General features: G+C 42.0%; 1 protein-coding gene across 1 annotated transcript in view; it reads right to left on the bottom strand.

Annotated features, from left to right (window-relative positions):
• Positions 1 to 518: 518 nt before the first annotated feature.
• The window catches only part of sema3fb (sema domain, immunoglobulin domain (Ig), short basic domain, secreted, (semaphorin) 3Fb), a 322,410-nt gene continuing 302,324 nt past the window's right edge, over positions 519 to 20,604 (bottom strand). The window contains exons 16-18 of the mRNA XM_072280824.1: positions 18,492 to 18,559; positions 15,511 to 15,644; positions 519 to 3,286 (exon numbers count right to left, since the gene is read on the bottom strand). Coding sequence (XP_072136925.1) covers positions 2,843 to 3,286; positions 15,511 to 15,644; positions 18,492 to 18,559 — 646 coding nt within the window. The 3' untranslated portion in view covers positions 519 to 2,842. The remainder of the gene's footprint in view (positions 3,287 to 15,510; positions 15,645 to 18,491; positions 18,560 to 20,604) is intronic.

The raw sequence follows: 20,604 nt of genomic DNA, 5'->3' as shown, positions 1-20,604 counted from the left end.
GTTCATCCAACATCAAAAAATTACAAATTTCTACCACCCTTCAATTACATTCATGAAAAGTGTAGCTTTCATTCTTATTTTTTTATTGAGATACAGTGTGGAATAAACCCTTTGACCTGCACTGCTCAGTGACTCATGTAATTAACCCTAGCCTAATCATGGGACATTTTATAATGACTAATTGACCTATTAACCACTACATCTTTGGACTGTGGGAGAAAACTGGAAGACAGCCACATACTCCATGGGGAGGATGTGCAGAGTTCTTACAGAGAATGCTGGGGTTGGCTTTGAACTCTGACACCCTGAGCTGTCATAGCTTCACGCTAAATGCTATGTTACTGTGGTGCATGTCTACTTGCTTTAGATTCCCCAAGCAACAGTACCTTCTCCCTACCCCCTCAATCTCTCAACATCTTAACAGCTCAATACAGTTTGAAATTTGTCTCACTGGGCAGTAATATAAACAACAATGACTAGAATCTGCAAGCACAGTGTACATTAAAGAGATGAGCTAGTGTTTATTTGGTTTTCCTTTATCCACAGGAACTCTGTGTTTTTCACTCCACTGTCAGGTGCACCAAACATAAATGACAAATACACTCAAGAACCTTTCTTTCCGTAGATTTACAATTATTTACATGTAACAGAATATATGTTCACTGACATTTGACCCAAGTTTAATAAAGTTATTAAAAATAAACTTGCTTCCTTTTAAAAAAAAACAAATATTAGAAGCTGGGTTAAGTGACATCACAGAATATATTATATACCATTACTGGGAGAAATGCACCAAGTGACGGAATTGTTGATGCACATTTTGCCAGGACACAATTCAGGTTTTTTTTTAATATTCTTTTAATAAAAGTAACAGCACAAACAACAAAAAGTTTCATTAAAAAAACACAACCAACTTTAACAAATTATACAACCTTTTGTTCCAAAGCTATTTATGACAGTGAAAGAGCCGTCTGGGTGTAGACCATTCTTACCTATTAATGGATTTAATATAAAATACAATGGAAGTAAAAAAATTATTCAGATGAGACTGGATTATTGTTAAAGAATCTCTGTATTGACCTGAATTGAGGCATGATAATGTTACAGAGTCTGTACACTTGCAGGTGCTAATATCTCCAATAGCTATATTTCTGATTAGAAATTCTTGGCGTATTATCTTTTGTATGTTGCCTTCCAGAACAGTATGCAGGATGTGGGAGACGATTTTAAACAGAACAGAAGTGCCAGTATGGACTATCAGATACAAAGGCTTGTTCCTGAGCCATGCAATGTTGTGATTGTGCATAATCCAGCTTCAGAAATTTTAGAGAACATCATTCATGCTCTGTGACATGTTTCAAAAAGAATTGTGCTTTTATATTCACTGCATGGCAGGTAGAGGGAAGTTTTTTTTTGATATTATCTCTGTTCCCTTTTAGAGATTTCTGCTCATAACTCATTTTTTAAGCCTTTGGATTTGAACTTTACTATGTGGTAGAGACATGGGCTTTAACATCCTGGCAGAAAGGCCACAGGCTAAACATCAACTCCATTCTCTCGTACCCGACTTGAACTTCTTCTGTATCTCTGACGGGATTGTGGCAGCGATGCTGGAAATTCTGGAATTCCAACCCATTTGGTGTAGCAACACAGGAGTGATGGGTTGGGAGGGGGTGAGGAAAATGGATGCTGAGATCTCCATGCTTGAAGGAAAAGTCTCGGGCAATATTATGATGACAGCAGCTGTAAAGAGTCTATAACAGCTCATGTCAGGCTAAGTTTGAGTGTTTGAGCACAGCACTGGGTGACTGAAGGTCTTATTCCCCAAGAAAAGGCATCAAAGGTGCCTGCAGGAGAGGGATAACAAATCAGCCATGATGGAATGACACAGCATATTTGATGGGCCGAATAGTCCAATTCTACTCCTATGTCTTATGGTAGATATTAATTTAATTTGCTGCCTGGGCTAAAGGGAATTTCTTATGAGGAGTGGTTGAGCGAGTTAGGGCTTTTCTCTTTGGAGCAAAGGAAGATTAGAGATCACTCGATAGAGATGTACAAGATGATCAGAGGCATAAATCGAGAGGATAGCCAGAGACTTTCTTCCGGGGTAGAATGGCTAATACAAGGAGAGATAATTTTAAGGTGATTGGAGGAAAGTATTTTGGGGATGTTAAAGGTAAGCTCAGATAGTAGTAGAGGCAGCTACGTTAGGGACATGTAAGAAATCCTCAGACAGGCAAATGTGTGTTAGAGAAATGGAGGCCTATGTATGAGGGAAGGGTTAGAGTAGGACCTTAGAGTAGATTAAAAGGTTGACACAACATCGTGGGCCAAAGGGAATTACTGTGCTGTAATATTCTATGTTCTATACTATGTTTGAATTTTGATTTGCCTTAAGAAAAGAGAGCAGTTGGACTATTAAAAGTTTTGGTTGTTGGAATGGTAAAGGGGGAAAAAGTGATAAACTGATGCTCAAATGCATTGTTACCGATTGAAGGTGCATCCATTTTGTCCACATTAATGCAATCTCCCTTGAACCCATTTGAACCCTGGAGCTTAGGGTCCATGCTCATCTCCAGCAAATATTCCAGAAACACAGGATAAAGCAACAACTGGTTAGTGTACAACCAAAATACTTTACAATGCCTTCAAGTTATGGAACAATTCAGGAGAATACTGCTCCCATATTAAGTACCTATATATCATACATAATGTCATGGGGACTTTGTGGTAAGTACAAGGAAGTTGAATTATCATACTATATACAGCCTACAATAAATACTGTCTGTTGTAAGGGTAGTTATACTTTATATTAAAGAAATTCTAATTTCTGAGAGCTTCATGTTTGCTGGAGAGGGGACGTGTGATGATTTCTGCGGTTTCGCGGTTTTTTCTGTTCTCTGACGGGCTTTGCTTTGAGCGGTTTGTTCAGGTTTTCCCTCTGGATGTTGGCTGGCCGCTGCCAATAGTCCTCGCAGTACTGGTTGATGAGTCCCATTTCCGGCTGGCTCAGTAGCTGGAGCAGGTCCTTATATCCCGGGTTTGGGCTCCTGGAGGTTCCAGGACTGCCAGCTTGTAGGTTGGCGACACCTGGTGAGAGCCCACCCTGTGAGAGCACAGCATTGACTGTGTCATTGTTGAGGACTCGGAGGTGCACTCGTGCCAGGACATGCTTGAAATTGTTCTCTGTGGCCGTGCATTGATACATCCCGGCATCTGTCATTTGCAGGGATCGGAGGAGAAGACCTTGGTCTGTCCTGAGGAGCCGCTCGTCTGTTTTAATCTGGGGAGCAATCAGAACCAGCAGGGTTGGGGTGGGGGGGGGAGAAGAAAAACAGTGTCAATGAAGGTTACTGCGGCTTGAAGTGTTCCTTCACTGAAAACCTTATTGAAAAATAACAAACTCAACTCTTTTATAGAACAAAGAACAGTATGGCACAGTAACTGGCCATTCAGCCTACAGTATTAAAATGAGAATCAGAATCAGGTTTACTATCACAGACGTACACTCTGGTCACTTCATCAGGTACACCCGTACACCTGCTCATTAATCAGATACACCTGTATACCTGCTCATTCATCAGATACACCTGTATACCTGCTCATTAATCAGATACACCTGTATACCTGCGTATTAATCAGATATACCTGTATACCTGTGCATTAATCAGATACACCTGTATACCTGCTCATTAATCAGATACACCTGCTCATTAATGCAAATATCTAATCAGCCAGTCACGTGGCAGTAACTCAATGCATGAAAACATGCAGACATGGTCAAGTGGTTCAGTGTACTCTTCAGACCAAACGTACGGAAGAAATGTGATCTAACTGATTTTGACCATGAAATGGTTGTTGGTGTCAGACGGGGTGGTTTGAGTATTTCAGAAACTACTGTTTTCCACGGATTTTCATGCATAATAGTCTCTCGAATTTACAGAGAATGGTGCAAAAAAACAAAAAACTTCCAGTGAGTGGCAGTTCCGAGGGCGAAAATGAGAGTAGTCAGGAAGATGACAGTAGCTCAGATAACCACGTATTACAACAGTGGTGTGCAGAAGAGCATCTCAGAATGCATGTGTTAACCCTTGAAGTGGACGGCTACAGCAGAAGACCACAGCAAGTTCCACTCCTGTACCTAATAACATCGCCATTGAGTGTATATCATGGAGTTTGTTCTTTTGTGGCAGCAGTATAGTGCAAGACATTAAAAATACTGTAAGTTGCAATAAAAAATAAAATAAATAGGAAAAGATGGAGTGATGGAGAGTTAATCGACTGTTCAGATATGAGATGGCAGAGGATGGATACCAACTGAAGTTAAATCTCTTCTGCCTGCATCTAATCCATATCCCACTGTTACCTGCATGTTAATGTGTCTGTCTAATGGCCACTTAAATGTTTGTTTCCATCACCAACCCTGCTAGTCCACTCCAAGTATTACCACTGTGTGTGTTTAAACACAAAATTTCCCCAGCCCAATTCCTTAAAGATTACCCCCCTCACATGCCATTGAGACTTAACCTACCCAAAACCCTGGTGATAAACATTGTTCCATTTTTATTTGAATTTTAAAATACATTTATTATTGGTTGTTCTATTAGGACCTGAAATGGTCTGTCTACTTGTGCCCAGTCTTTCGGTTAGTGTAGCTTGTAGTTAGAGTATTGGATGGTTACATATTTTAAAATTTTATTTATGTTATTTTTTATTTAGAGACACACAGCAAAACAGACCCTTCTGGCCCTTCAAGCTGTGTTGCCCAGCAACCCATTGATTTACCCTAGCCCAGGGGTCCCCAACCTTTTTTGCACTGTGTACCGGCTGATCGGGGGTGTGGGGGGTGGTAGGGTTGCCAATGGACAAGAGTAGCAGTCAAATACGTTGTGTTTACCCCAAGAAAGACTACAATGACCATGAAGCCTTGAGCGGGCACCAGTGCGCATGCGTGTACCTGCCGATTTTTTTTCTGCAAATCCTTTTTGGCATTCAGTGGAGGTGGTGGTGTTGGGGTGTTAATCACGACCGGAATATAGGTGATAAGTGGCTAATACACTCAATTTCATTTCTAAAAGGGTTTATCTAACGAATTTAATATTAAACACACAGTGCATATTTTCCTCGTATGAATATAGTGATAAGTCAATTATCAGGGGAGGACGGGGAGCTTGAAGTAAGTGTTGAATGAACTTCCAGTAGAAGTGATAGAGGCAGGTTCAATATTATCATTTAAAGAAAAATTGGATAGGTATATGGACAGGAAAGGAATGGAGGGTTATGGGCTGGGTGCAGGTCGGTGGGACTAGGTGATAGTAGCGTTGGGCATGGACTAGAAGGGCCTGTTTCCGTGCTGTAATTGTTATATGGTTATATAAGTAAGTCAATAGCATCATAACATTTTAAGTAACGTTTGGATATTAAACACAGCACATATTTTCTCCGTATGAACATATAAAATCATTGCAACACACCAATAGTGCTGAATCAGTGGGAGCCCTGGGATTGTTTTCCTGCAACAAGACGGTTCTATCGAGGGGACAGCGATACTCGAAAGGTGTTCCTTATGTCCATTCTATTCCGCAATTTAGTTTTCACTGCATTCATTGCAGAAAACTCCGCTTCGCAGAAAAATGTTGGAAATGAAAGCAACGTTTTCAGTGTTTTTGTGGCTATCTCAGGATACTAAGCCTTGACTTTGATCCAGAATGCTGGCAGAGATGTTATGTCAAACATACTTTTCAGTCTGCCGTCAGTTGCAAGCTCAAGGAGTTGATTTCCTTCCCGCGCTGACCTGGATGACGCATGGGTAATGACCTTGCATGCGTTCCAGTTCAACAGTGGCCGTGACAGGGAATGAGGAAAGGTGCAGCTGACTCATATCGCCAAATCATATCGTTTCCTCACGGCTTGGTAGCCCATGCTTCACGGCCCGGTGGTTGGGGACCGCTGCCCTAGCCTAATCACAGGACGATTTACAATGTCTAATCAGTATTCCTTTGGACTGTGGAAACTGGAGCACCTGGAGGAAACCCATTCACACATGGGAAGGAATGTACAAACTTGCTTCCAGCGGACGTTGGAATTGAACTCCGAACCCAGACACCCGAGTTGTAATAGCGTTGTGCTAACCACTGTGCTACCATGGCGCCCCGTTGTACAGTCAGCCCGGTCTGGACACCCAGCCTGAAGTCTATTCCATCGTCCAATCAGCCCTGTCTGGACACCCAGCCTGAAGTCTATTCCATCGTCCAATCAGCCCTGTCTGGACACCCAGCCTGAAGTCTATTCCATCATCTAGTAAGATTCTGGATAGAGAAGGATCCTCTCCATATAGCATGGTCATGTACACTTTCTGACACATGGGACAATAACCATAGATCTTCCAACTACTTTGTAACTCATTAGTGGATCCCACAGTAGAATGACTAGCATCTTCAGTCTCTGCAAGTGTGGGCAACTGATGTATTGTGGTCATATTCACAAACTCAGATTATCAGTATGTGTAACAGCAGCTGGAAAAATGAACCCCAGTAGAAAAAAATGAACGCTGGTCCTCTGAGATAAGTCTGTGCTGCTGAAATGGACAGCAATACCCAATGCACTCCACACCATGGTAACAAATTTCAAGGCACATGCCGGTGATAAAAAAAACCTGATTCTGATTCTAATAACGTAGCCTGGGGTTTTGGAATTTGATGTTCAATTCTGAAGTCATCCATAAGGAGTTCACACATCCTCCGTCAGGGTTTTCTCCTGGTGCTCGGGTTTCCTCCCACAGTCCAAAGATGTACCAGTAGTAGGTTAATCGGTCATTGTGAATTGTCCTGTGATCAGGATAGGGTTAAATCAGGGGTTGCTGCGTGGCACAGTTTGAAGTGCGTGTTCCACACAGTATTTCTAAATAAAAAAATAAGAAAATATCCCTATATTACAAGTCTAGCTTCAAGTGATAGATAGGATAGCTGAGCCACTTATTGGGTAATAATGTATGGACTTGCTAACCTGTGTAATAGTATTCATTAGGAACTTGGGGGGGAGGCAAGTGTTGTCTGTAAATTAGCCACTCCAAGTATAGCTTCCATATACTGTAGGAAGCACCACTTTGAACTCCAGTTCCCCTTCAGATAGCATCAGTATAATTATAGCCCTCTTGCAAATAGCTCACAATCATTACTGCCCTCCTTCTGATAGTTAACTGCCATTACTGGCCTCTTCAATCCCATCAATGTGCCTTTCGAGACAGTCCGGTTTCCAATAATTGAGTGTCGTTAGATAGCCCTGGCTGGCTGGAAACTGCCATGGACTTTCTATATAAAATGCTTCCTCGGCTTTAGTTAACCCCTCCAGTTAATGAACAGGAGTACTACTATAAATACAGGCGATCCTGAAAATGCTGGAAATCCAAAGCACCACACAAAAAAAATGCTGGTGGAACTCAGCAGATCAGGCAGCACCTATGGAAATGAATAGACAGTTGTTGTTTTGGGCTGACACCCTTCATCAGGACTGGATTGGAGGGGGTCCAGAATAAAGAGGTGGGAGGAGAGAAGGAGGACTAGCCAGAAGGTGATAGGCATGTGAGGAGAAGAGGTAAGTGGCCAGAGTGTGAAATAGAAGAATGGGGGAGGGGTGGGGGTGGGAAGAAAAGAAGAAACAAAAAAAGAAGAGAAGTACTGCCAGACTAATATGTCTCTGCAGCTGCCTGCTGGGGCAAGACGCTGGATTGGCCATTGACAAAGAAAAAATCACTTTTAAACTCAGCTCAAACCCTCTTGTCCCACTACCACAGCTGACTGGTTTTCAGCATAGACTCAGATCTCAGATTCATATTGATTTATTTATCACATGTACATTGAAACACACAGTGAAATGTGTCATTTGTGTTAACAACAAATGCAATCTAATGATGTGCTGGGGGCAGCCCGAAAGTGTCACCACACATTCTGGTGCCAACATACTATGCCCACAACATTACACGGGGGCAGTAAATATCTGGTACGTACTGCCAGAGGAGTGTGAAGGGTCAAATACAATCACTACAATCAATAGGCAAAGTGCAGAATGTGTATAAGAGGCATAGAGTGGGCAGCCAGGTATCTTCTCCCAGGGTTGAAATGGCTGATATAAGGGAGTATAATGTTAAGGTGATTGGAGAAAAGTATAGGTGTATGTCAGAAACACAAGAGATACTGCAGATGCTGGAAATCCAGAGTAACACATAAAAAATGCTGGGGGAGCAAAGCAGTAAGGCAGCATCTATGGAGGGGAATAAACAGTTGACTTTTTGGGCTAAGACACTTATTCAGAACTGATGAAGGTTCTCAGCCCAAAACGTTGACTGTTTATTCTCCTCTATTAATTCTGCCAGACCTGTTGACTTCCGTAGAACCATAGAACCATAGAGCCACAGAAGCTACAGCACAGAAACAGGCCTTTTGGCCCTTCCTGGCTGTGCCGAACCATTTTCTGCCTAGTCCCACTGACCTGCACACGGACCATATCCCTCCATACACCTCCCATCCATGTATCTGTCCAATTTATTCTTAAATGTTAAAAAAGAACCCGCATTTACCACCTCGTCTGGCAGCTCATTCCATACTCCCACCACTCTCTGTGTGAAGAAGACCCCCCCTAATGTTCCCTTTAAACTTTTCCCCCCTCACCCTTAATCCATGTCCTCTGGTTTTTTTCTCCCCTTGCCTCAGTGGAAAAAGCCTGCTTGCATTCACTCTATCTATACCCATCATAATTTTATATACCTCTATCAAATCTCCCCTCATTCTTCTATGCTCCAGGGAATAAAGTCCTAACCTATTCAACCTTTCTCTGTAACTGAGTTTCTCAAATCCCGGCAACAACCTTGTAAACCTTCTCTGCACTCTTTCAACCTTATTTATATCCTTCCTGTAATTTGGTGACCAAAATTGAACACAATACTCCAGATTCGGCCTCACCAATGCCTTATACAACCTCATCATAACATTCCAGCTCTTATCCTCAATACCTCGATTAATAGCTTAGTACCAAAAGCTCTCTTTACGACCCTATCTACCTGTGATGCCACTTTTAGGGAATTTTGTATCTGTATTCCCAGATCCCTCTGTTCCACTGCACTCCTCAGTGCCTTACCATTAACCCTGTATGTTCTACCTTGGTTTGTCCTTCCAACGTGCAATACCTCACACTTGTCTGCATTAAACTCCATCTGCCATTTTACAGCCCATTTTTCCAGCTGGTCCAAGTCCCTCTGCAGTCTCTGAAAACCTTCCTTGCTGTCTACTACACCTCCAATCTTTGTATCATCAGCAAATTTGCTGATCCAATTTACCACATTATCATCCAGATCATTGATATAGATGACAAATAACAATGGACCCAGCACTGATCCCTGTGGCACACCGCTAGTCACAGGCCGCCACTCGGAGAAGCAATTCTCAACTACCACTCTTTGGCTTCTTCCATTGAGCCAATGTCTGATCCAATTTACCACCTCTCCATGTATACCTAGCGAATGAATATTCCTAACTAACCTCCCATGCGGGACCTTGTCAAAGGCGTTACTGAAGTCCATGTAGACAATATCCACTGCCTTCCCTTCATCCACTTTCCTGGTAACCTCCTCGAAAAACTCCAATAGATTGGTCAAACATGACCTGCCACGCACAAGGCCATGTTGACTCTCCCTAATAAGCCCCTGTCTATCCAAATGCTTGTAGATTCTGTATCTTAGTACTCCCTCCAATAACTTACCTACTACCGACGTTAAACTTACCGGCCTATAATTTCCCGGATTACTTTTCGATCATTTTTTAAACAACGGAACAACATGAGCCACTCTCCAATCCTCCGGCACCTCACCTACAGCATTTTGTGGGAAGGGAAGATATCCGGGGTGCATGTTTTACATGTGAGATTGATGGGTAACTCCCGGACATGATCGAAAGGAAAGTATCCTCAATTCCAAAGTAATGATGTTTTAGCTTTGATCTATGGTATCCATAGCCAGCTCTGGGTCAGTAGTTAAGTGCTCTCAGGGCTTGGTCATAGAGGGTTGTGAGATCAAGTCCCCTTTAAGAAATATGAGCAGAGGGTCTAGTGAAAGATTGCAGTCTGCTGGAGGTACTTTCTGTGGGAGACATTAAACCTGCAAATGTCTTGGCCAATAATTATCCTTCAAGGGAAACATAATTTTTAGTTTATTGGAGGAAAGTATAGGGGGAGATGTCAGAAGTAGCTTTTTTTTTGCACAGACAGTGATGGGCACATGGAATGCCCTGTCAGGGCAGGTAAAGGCTGATACATTAGGAGCATTTAAGAGATTCACAGATAGGATGGATGAGTGAAAAATGGAGGGCTGTGCGGGAGGGAAGGGTTAGATTGACCTTGAAATAGGTTAAAAGATCTGCACAACATTGTGGACCGAAATGTTCTTTTTTTCTGTGATGAGGTTCTAATGAGTTCAGATAGGTTTAATATAGGTGTCTGTAGAGGTCATCTTGGGTTTGATGGGCCAAATGGCCCATTCCTGTTCTTTAAGACCCTATTGCCATGTCTCTAATGGATTGAATTCAAGAGCAGGGAGGTTATGCTGCAACTATACAGGGTACTGGTGAGGCCGCACCTGGAGTACTGTGTGCAGTTCTGGTCTCCGTACTTGGGGAAGGATATACTGGCTTTGGACGCTGTGCAGAGGAGGTTCACCAGGTTGATTCCAGGGATGAAGGGGTTAACCTATGAGGAGAGATTGAGTCGCCTGGGACTATACTCTCTGGAGTTCAGAAGAATGAGAGGGGATCTTATAGAAGTATACAAAATTTTGATAGGAATAGATAAGATAGAAGTAGGAAAGTTGTTTCCATTGGTAGGTGAGACTAGAACAAGGGGACATTGCCTCAAGATTCAGGGAAGAAAATTTAGGATGGAGATGAGGAGAAACTGTTTTTCCCAGAGAGCGGTGAATCTGTGGAATTCTCTGCCCAGGGAAGCAGCTGAGGCTTCTTCACTAAATATATTTATGATACAGTTAGATAGGTTTTTACATAGTAGGGGAATTAAGGGTTATGGGGAAAAGGCAAGTCGATGGAGCTAAGTTTACGGACAGATCAACCATAATCTTATTGAGTGGCGGGCCAGCCTCGATGGGCAGGTTGGCCGACTCCTGCTCCTATTTCTTATGTTCTTATGTTCTAATGTCTATTGCTGTGGATAGTACAATGTGAGAAGCTGCTATGAATGAGTTAAACTTTGAGCAATGATTGCTGCCAAACCTGGCAACTTAAGCCGAAAGAAAACTGAAAACTTCCCACTTATGCAAGATCCTTCCTGCTAGTGTGGTACATAGCCCCACTCTTGGTTAAGGGGAATGATAAGCACCACCCTTTCCATGTGAAAGGAAGCGACCCAGCCCCAGTACTGAGGTGAATCACTTCCTACCAAGCTGATGGACAAAAGTGGACAGCTTGGCCTGAGATGCTTTCACATCTGAGCAGGAGCCCTGCGTCAGCTGGGGAAGTCCTCTTTCCTGCCACAGGCAAAGGTTTGTGAGGGCAGCTCCTGTTTTGTAGAGTTTAGAAGAATGGAGATTTTTAAAAATCCATTTTCAGCATGTGGATGTCAGCAACGTTGACAGTTATTGTCGACTCCCAATTGCCCCTGTACTGAGCAGGTAGTTGAGAGTCAACCCCATTAATAGGTCTAGAGCCACATAATAGATCACACCAGTCAAGGCCAACAGATTTCCTTTCCTGAAAGTCATTAGTGAACTTTTTTTTAGATGGTTATTCTTACTAGGATTAGCTTTTTCTTAAAAAAAATCCCATGTTTATTTCGTAGGTCTTTATGGTGGGACTTGAGCTCAAATCACTGGAGTTAGCCACTGATAATACTTCCATAGCTATCTCATCCAAACATCCGTCCACCCTTTTTGCTGTAGGAATCTATCCCAATCTCCCAGTTGCCTTGTCTCTGTTATAACTGCGCTGATGATAAGAATTTCTACATCTTTATATACCTTCATTTTTCTTTAGATATGACTTTCTCTCTAACTCAAGTAGACAGTGCACTCAGATGAATCTCTGTTTCCTGCAGTTCTGTTCTAGCCAGAAGACAGATAGAGTTTCCTTGCCCTGAACTTCTACGACACAGCTTCCACATTCAAATGATTATCCTCCATTATTTGGCACCTATAGCAGAATTACACCTGCAAACATATCCTCTCCCCACCCCTTCCCAAACACCGATATAGTTCTCCATTTTTCTTTCATCCATGTGACCATCTAGGAGTCTCTTAAATGTCCTTAATGTATCTGCCTCACCCCTGGCCGCGCATTCTACACACCCTGCAATCTCTGAGTAAATCTGAGTAAAAAAAACTACCTCTGACATCCACCCTCCCCTCCAATCATCTTAAGATTATGCCATCTTTGGCTGTCCGTTTGATCCAGGCTTGTATACCTCTATCAAGTCATCTGTCATCTTTCTCTCCAAAGAGAAAAGCCCTGGCTTGCTCAACCTTTCCTCATAAGACTGCTCTCCAATCAGGTAGCATCCTCCGCAGACAAAACAAGTAATGTACGACACAATTTCTAGGGATAGGAATAGCACCTCATTCTCTGGTTGGATACACTGCACCCCTCTGCACCTAGTACTGCATTTCAAGTAATCACCCTGTTCTCTTCTCCCCATGAATAAGATACTATTGCTCTTTTTTGGTTCTTTCTTTTAGTTTCTGTCTCTGCTGCTTGTCCCTGCAACACATTTCCTCACTTAATCACTTATTAGCCCTTGACCCAAAATGATATCTTTGTTTCTCTTCGCATTGATGTTCTTTGACCAGCTGAGCGCAGTCAACATTTTCTGTTTAAAGATTTGAGTCTCCCCCTAAGGGGTCTGATACCCCTTTTTAGAGTTATGCCCCCTTGTTCTGTACTCAATCCTCCAGAGGAGATAAATTCTCAAAACAGTGATGAAGAAATTGCCTCTTTGTAACAAGCAACTGTATAACTTATTGTATGTCAAACAAGCTCTGCTTTGCAACTTAAGTCAGGATCAGTATAAAGTATTTATGATTTGTATTGTGTTCTGCCTCATTCTCTGTGTGGACCACATCAGGAGTTCTCTCCATTCTTCAGAATCATATTGTTACAAAAGGATACAAACATAAGGCAAAGCATAGAACCTCTTTCTGTTGTGAAGCCAAGTCTGAAAGAATGCTGGATAGATCTCTTTAAAATTGTGGATGTCAGATGTAGTGATGAAATGAAAAAATTAGTGTCATCAATGGGAGTCAAAGTGGGTGACAAATCAGTTGCTTCCCCCAAGCCATCAGGCTGATCAACACCTCCACCCATTAACCAACCCCACCACCACTACTTTATCTTTTCCTCACACAAACACGAGGAATTCTGCAGATGCTGGAAATTCAAGCAACACACATCAAAGTTGCTGGTGAATGCAGCAGGCCAGGCAGCATCTCTAGGAAGAGGTACTGTTGACATTTTGGGCCGAGACCCTTCGTCAGGACCCTCCGTCCTGACGAAAGGTCTCAGCCTGAAACGTCGACTGTACCTCTTCCTAGAGATGCTTCCTGGCCTGCTGCATTCACCAGCAACTTTGATGTGTGTTGCTTTATCTTTTCCTGTCAGACTCACTTTATGTACAGACATTCCTGTAGCTAGCATTACGTTATGTACATATAATCGGTATATTTGTACAAGTTCATCTTATGTATTTATATTTATTGTATTTTTAAATTGTGTTTTATGCTTATTGTGTCTTTTTTACACTGCGTTGGATCTGGAATAACAATTATTTTGTTCTCCTTTACAGTTGTGTATTGGAAATGACATTAAACAATCTTAAATCCTGAATCTTGAAAAAAGGACCGTCGACCATCACCAATAAACCTAATGAGGACTAATCTAAGGGGACACACTACAGAAAGTTGGTGTTAGGGTTAAGGTTGAAGCAGAGAGGCATTCAATGTTGATAAACACACGAGGGAGAAGGATATGTTGATAAGTCAAAGGAAGAGAAAGCTGAAGCTGAGCATTGATCAATAGGGACGAATGGCTTATTTCTATAAAATTCTTCTTCTTCTTCTGACTTTTAATGGGCAGTTGGCAGTCCAACTTATAGGTGCATTACCGCCACCAACGGGACTGGAGCATGGTGCAGAGAGTTGGGAAATAAAACTTCTACTAGTTCTTTATCAAATGAAAACTAAATTACCCCGAAAAGCCCTACATATTGTAAATAATGAAAGATAATATTGTGAATTAAATTAAAGTCACTCCCATAACCTAGTAAAGTTTTTAAAATGAAAAATGTCAACCCACAAAGCTAGTACTGCAGCCTGCATCTGCTTTCTTTCAACCTTGTATGCTTCACATTGTAAAAGAATATGTTCAACTGTTCCATAATGATGGCAGCACCTACACACCCCAAAGTGCTGTTTTCCATCAAGATATAAGGAATAATTAAGCATAGTATGCCCAATTCTATGAGTCAATATAATTCCTTCCCTTCTTGTCTTACCCCCTTCTCCCATCAATCCAACAGTTTGATGTATTCTGTACGGGTGTCTCCCCTTGTGTCCATTATCTCACAAGTGTTGCCACAATCCCCTAATTCTTAGCCCCAACAACCCCTTAGCTTCTGATTTGCTAAGTGGAAGGTCTATATCCAACTTTTAACAGAATTTTTTGGTCAAACTATCAACCCCTTCGTTCCCCTCAACACCTCTATGTGCAGGGACCCATAAGAAGAGACATGTAGACCAATACTATGAATATGAAATAAAGATTGAAGAGCTTCCTGCAGTAAATCTGACCTACTGCTAGAATGACCTGTTTTAAGACTAGTTAAAACTGAAAAAGAATCAGAACAAATTATAACTTTGCAAAGACAGATTTCCTCCACCCACTGCAAGCCCAAGATGATGGCAACCAATTCTGCTGTATACGCTGATAAATAGTTAGTAAGACAGTTCTTTATTGTTACCTGTAATTCAGGCACAAAAACACCCATACCGACATTCCCCGTTAAAGTATCTTTAGGTCTATCAGTAAAAATGGTTAACATGTCACAATAATTTTTCTTAACATACTGATGAACCAACAGACTCCTGGGCATATCAGAATCCTTTGATTTCATTGAATCACACAAACTAAAATCAACTAAAGCCATTGGAAAAAACCATGGTGGGATTACTGAAAAAGCACCAGTGGGACAAATTGCATAATCCAGTAAACCCATATTCCTTGCCTGATGAGAACCCAGCCATCCAAAGCTAAAAACACTCTTCTTGTCTTCCAACACTCTTTTAACAGGTGATCATTCCTCTGCCCCCTCAAGTTAACCCAATATGTTAACAACAACTTCAACCTCCGTAACTCTAAGAGTAATTGTCCTATTTCAACCAGTAAAGCTGAAACAGGGGACAACCTTGTCACACCACAACATGACAATGAATCAGCTGTTATGCACACCACCTATTAGATTTACCTCTTTCTTCCGGTCACTCCCATGTCGCTGGAGCACCCACTTGATGCTGGCTTGGGGAGATTTGGGCTGGCACTCCAGGAATGTGCTGCTCCCTTCCACACCATACTGCTCTGTCTCTGCTGTTTTCCTGTTGGCTGTCAACATACCGAAAGAATATTAGGACTCAAAGTGATACCATCCCACTTCACTAGAATGCGCATGGCTACTATTCCATAGTGTAGACACACAACATGCAACATACATAGCTACATGTCTCTGTGCTTTTCAGCTTGAAAAAGATCCATAACTATATCCATCTTAGCAAAGCTTTTTGACAAAGTTTTACATGGCAGAATTATTTAAAAACAATGGTCTTATTTTGTTGCTGAATCAGACAATTCAGCCCATTGAGTACCCGAATGAGTACTGAAGAGCTGTGCTGATCAACTGGCTGGAATATTCACTGAGATCTTTAACCTCTTGCTTCAGCAGTCTCAGGTACCCACTTGCTACCAGCTGGCTTCAATTATACTGAAGAACATGCTAACCTGCCTCAGTGACTATCGTCTAGGAGCACTAACATCCGCTGAGTGAAGTGCTTTGAGAGGTTGGTAATGAAACATATCAACTCCTGCATGAGAAGCTACTTGGATCTGTTCCAATTTGCCTACTGTCAGAACAAGTCAACAGCAGATGTCATTTCATTGGCTCTTCACTCAGCCCTGGAACAGCTGGACAGCGAAGATGCATACATCAGGATGCTCTTCATTGACTGCAGCTCTACATTCATCCCCTCAAAACTAATCAGTAATCTCCAAGACCTAACCTTCTTATGCAAATAGATCCTTGATTTCTTCACTTGTAGACCTCAGTCATTTTGGATTGGCAATAACATCTCCTCCACAATCACCAACAGCACAGGTGAACCACAAGGCTGTGTATTTAGCTCCCTGCTCTATTCGCTTTATACTTATGACTGTGAGGCTAAGCACAGCTCCAATGCCATATTTAAGTTTGCTGATGACACTACAGACACAGGCCGAATCAAAGGTGGTGACAAATCAGCATATCGGAGGGAGGTTGAAAATTTGTCTGAGTGGTGTCACAACAACAACCTCTCAAAGTCAGCAAGACCAAGGAGCTAATTATTGACTACAGGAGGAGGAAACCAGAGGTCCATGATCCAGTCCTTATTAGGTGATCAGAGGTGGAGAGGGTCAGCAACTTTAAATTCCTTGGTGCTTCATTTCAGAAGATCTACCTTGGGCTCAGCATGTACATGCCATTATGAAGAAAGCATGGCAGTGCCTCTACTTTCTTAGAAGTTTGTGAAGTTTTGGGATGTCATCTAAAGCTTTGGCAGACTTCTATAGATGTGCAGTGGAAAGTATACTGACTTGTTGAAACACAGTCTGGTATAGAAACACCAATGCCCTTGAACAGAAAAGCCAACATAAAGTAGTGGACATAGCCCAATCCATCATTTGTAAAGCCCCCTCCACCATTGAGCACATCTACAAGGAGCATTGTTGCAGGAAAGTAGCATCCATCACCGAGGACTCTTCCCACCCAGGCCATGCTCTCTTCTCATTGCTGCCATCAGGAAGGAGGTACAGGAGCCTCAGGACTCATATCAGCAGGGCCAGGAACCATTACTACCACTTGAACAGCAGGCCCTTGAACCAGAGGGGATAACTTTACTCAATTTCACTCACTCCGTCACTGAACTGTTCCCACAACCTTTAGACTTACTTTCAAGGACTCTTCATTTCACGTTCTTAATATTTATTGCGTTTTTTAAATTATTATAATTTTGTATTTGCACAGTTTGTTGTTGTTTACACATTGGTTGTTTGCCATATTGTGTGTGTTTTTTTCATTGATTCTATTATTTTTCTTTGTATCTACTATGAATGCCCCCAAGAATTTCAGGGTTGTATCTGGTGACATGTATGTAGTTTGATAATAAATTGACTTTGAGTCTGCTTTTCTATTCCACCTTACTAATCAATGTTCTGGATTAGTCAGGGTGTCAAAGTGTATGGGGAGAAGGCAGGAGAATGCGGTTGAGCAGGATAGCTTAGTCCTGTGGAATCTCACCTGCAACAGCCTCCCAGCTAAAAAAAATCTCACCAGTCATTATTGTGGGACTATCTACTGATTTTAAGGCTTTTCAAATGGAGCGAATTGTGGACAATTGGCAGATTCCCTGCACAGTTCAGAGATAGAAGCTCAATGCATCCAGCATTGTCAAAGACCCCACCCATCCCTCCCACAATCTCTGTGACCACCTGCCATCCGGAGGTATCACAGCACAAGAACCAGAACTGTAGGGCTGAGGAACAGCTTCTTCCCTCAGACTGTCGGACTGTTTAACTCCCTGCTGCCACCCCAGTACACGTGTACACCCTGTCTGAATGCCCTCCCACGCCCACAGACACACTCATCCTGCACTGGTCATCTTTTATTACTGCTGTTTCACATACTTATATGACTGCTTTTATTATAATTGAGTCAGTTACATTATACTGTCATACATAAGGTGTGAGGTGCATGTTTACGTTAATCTGTCGACCTTCAGACCAGACCAGTCAGGGCCTTGTGTTAATGTTATTTTGTGACTGTACCTGCTGATCATTACTATAGGTGCTGTGTGAGACTGTGGCCCAGAGGAACACTGTTTCACTTAGCTCTACACATGTGTCTGGTCGATTGACAATAAACTTGAACTTGAATTTGAGATGAAAATGTGCACATCTTTAAATCTACTAGCATGCTCGAATCCTACCTGTACATTACCTTTAAGTGGGTAATATTTCCTCGTGTTAAAGGTGCTATATTACTGGTTCCAGCACTTGATGTCACTAGTGTCTCAATGTAGCAGGTAGTCGTCTTCTGGGACCTAATCAACTCTCCAGGTTACATGCATTCCTCTCATTCACCTTTTGCTCTCACTAACAGCCGAAACAATGCTTACTTCGCAGAAAGGTCTCAACACTTACCATTAGAATTGTAACCTCGGCATTGTCGGATTGGATTGCCATGCCGTACATCTTGTCTTCGGCTTCGTCTGTCAAGGACAAAAAGAAACACGTTCTAGCAAAAGCCACAAAAAATCCGTTTGCAGATCTTAATTTATTATTGTTTCAAGTTAAAATTGTAATTGGCGACCTTTGATATACCCAGAGTCTGCATTAAAACATCCACAGATGGATTAAATCCCTCTATAGATCAGTGAACCTGCATTTCTAGGCCTTTTTTTCTTTCCTCTCATTTTGCACTCTGGTGCTGCTTAATTAGGTATCTCCTGCACCTAATAAAGTGTCCGCTAAGTGTACGTTCATTCTCTTCTGCTGCTGTCGTCCATCCACTTCAAGGTTCAACATGTGTGTTCTTCTTGAGATGTTCTTCTGCACCCATTGTCGTGTCGCGTGAGTTACTGTCACATTCCTGTCAGCTTAAACCAGTCTGCTCATTAACAAGGTATTTTCACTCACAGAACTGTCACTCACTGGATGTTTTCTGTCTTTTGCACCATTCTCTACAAATTCGAGAGACTGGTGTGCATGAAAATCCTGGGAGATCAGCAATTTCTGAGATACTCAAACCACCCCGTCTAATTCCAGTCAAAGTCACTTAGATCACATTTCTATCCCAGTCTGATGTTTGGTCTGAACAACAACTGAACCTCTTGACCATGTCTGTGTGCTTTTACGCATTCAGTTGCTGCCACATGATTGACTGATAAGATATTTTCATTAACGAGCAGGAGTACAGGTGGATCTAATAAAGTGCTGACTGATTTATTGGTGTCTCGAAATTTTAACTTTGGCTTTTTTTGGTAAAGGAAGGAAAAACAGAAATTGCATTTACAAGTGCAGTAAAATGCAAATGATGGTCACACCAAGCCTTGCACAGATGTTCTTGGCTGAATAAACTATTCTGAGTGTTAGAGTGGATTCTTTGGGGTAGATGATTTGTTTACACTTAAATGACTTTGGCCACCAGACTTCTATTTTAACTGTTTGACAAAGGACTGTGGATTGAATCCACCACAATGGGCTTCCTAAAAGGTGTGAATACCAGACGCTTCTGGCACCATAGTTTGACGAGATGCTGTCGTTTCAAAGACAGTATTATCTATACATTATAAATATTAATTGTCTTCTACATTAGCACGTAAAATGCCAAATAAATATATTGTAGATTGGATTGAACTAAAGGCTGTGGATACCAACCCAGACATGTTGGCCTTGGAAGGAAAGGATGAAATCTGAAGGTGTGATGTTTGTATGTAGCTTCAAAAGGAAGCATCGTCTAAGTATTGTCTATCACTTTTTAAGTAGCGATTGCCTTTGTGCTTAGCGTATAAATATCGAGCCCATATTGAGCTAGCAGAGCTTTCTGCGGAAAGCGTCTCTGTACGTAAGATGCCTGCTGTACCTTGTTGTGTCGAATAAAGAAGCTGCTTTGTATCTACCAGTGACTGTCTCTCCGGTGACTTCATCCACGCTACAACACTGAGCAGAATTAGGCCACTTGGGCCATTAAGACTGCTCTGCCATTCAAGTTTTCTTCTCAACTCCATTCTCCTGCCTTCTCCCCATAATCTTTGATGCCTCAACTAATAAAGAACATATAAACATCCACTTTAAATGTACTCATTGACTTGGCCTCTACAGCTGCTCCAGCAATGAATTCCACAGATTCATCACCTTCAGGCTAAAGAAACTCCTCCTTATTTCTGTTCCAAAGGGATGTCCTATTTTGAAATTGTGCCCCCTGGTGCTGGATTCTCCCACTATTGCAAACATAGTCTCCACATCAATGAGATCTACCCCACCCCCTTTCTTCTAAAGTCCAGTGAGTACAGAACAGGGCAATCAAGTGATCTTCATATGTTAACCCTTTTATTCCTGGAATAATTCTTGTGAACCTCCTCTGGATGCTTTCTAATGCCAGCAAATCCTTTCTAAGAAAACTGCTTACAGTCGGATCAATATTTAATAGCTTTTATTTATTTATGTATTGTTACATTGTGGAGTGGACCCCTCCATACCTTCGACCCACACCACCCAGCAACCCCCAATGTAACCCTAGCCTAATCATGAGACA

This window comes from Mobula birostris, chromosome 16, assembly GCF_030028105.1.
Source record: "Mobula birostris isolate sMobBir1 chromosome 16, sMobBir1.hap1, whole genome shotgun sequence".
NCBI lineage: Eukaryota > Metazoa > Chordata > Chondrichthyes > Myliobatiformes > Myliobatidae > Mobula > Mobula birostris.
The sequence above is the reverse complement of the archived record's forward strand: the minus strand, read 5'-3'. Positions and strand labels throughout refer to the sequence as shown.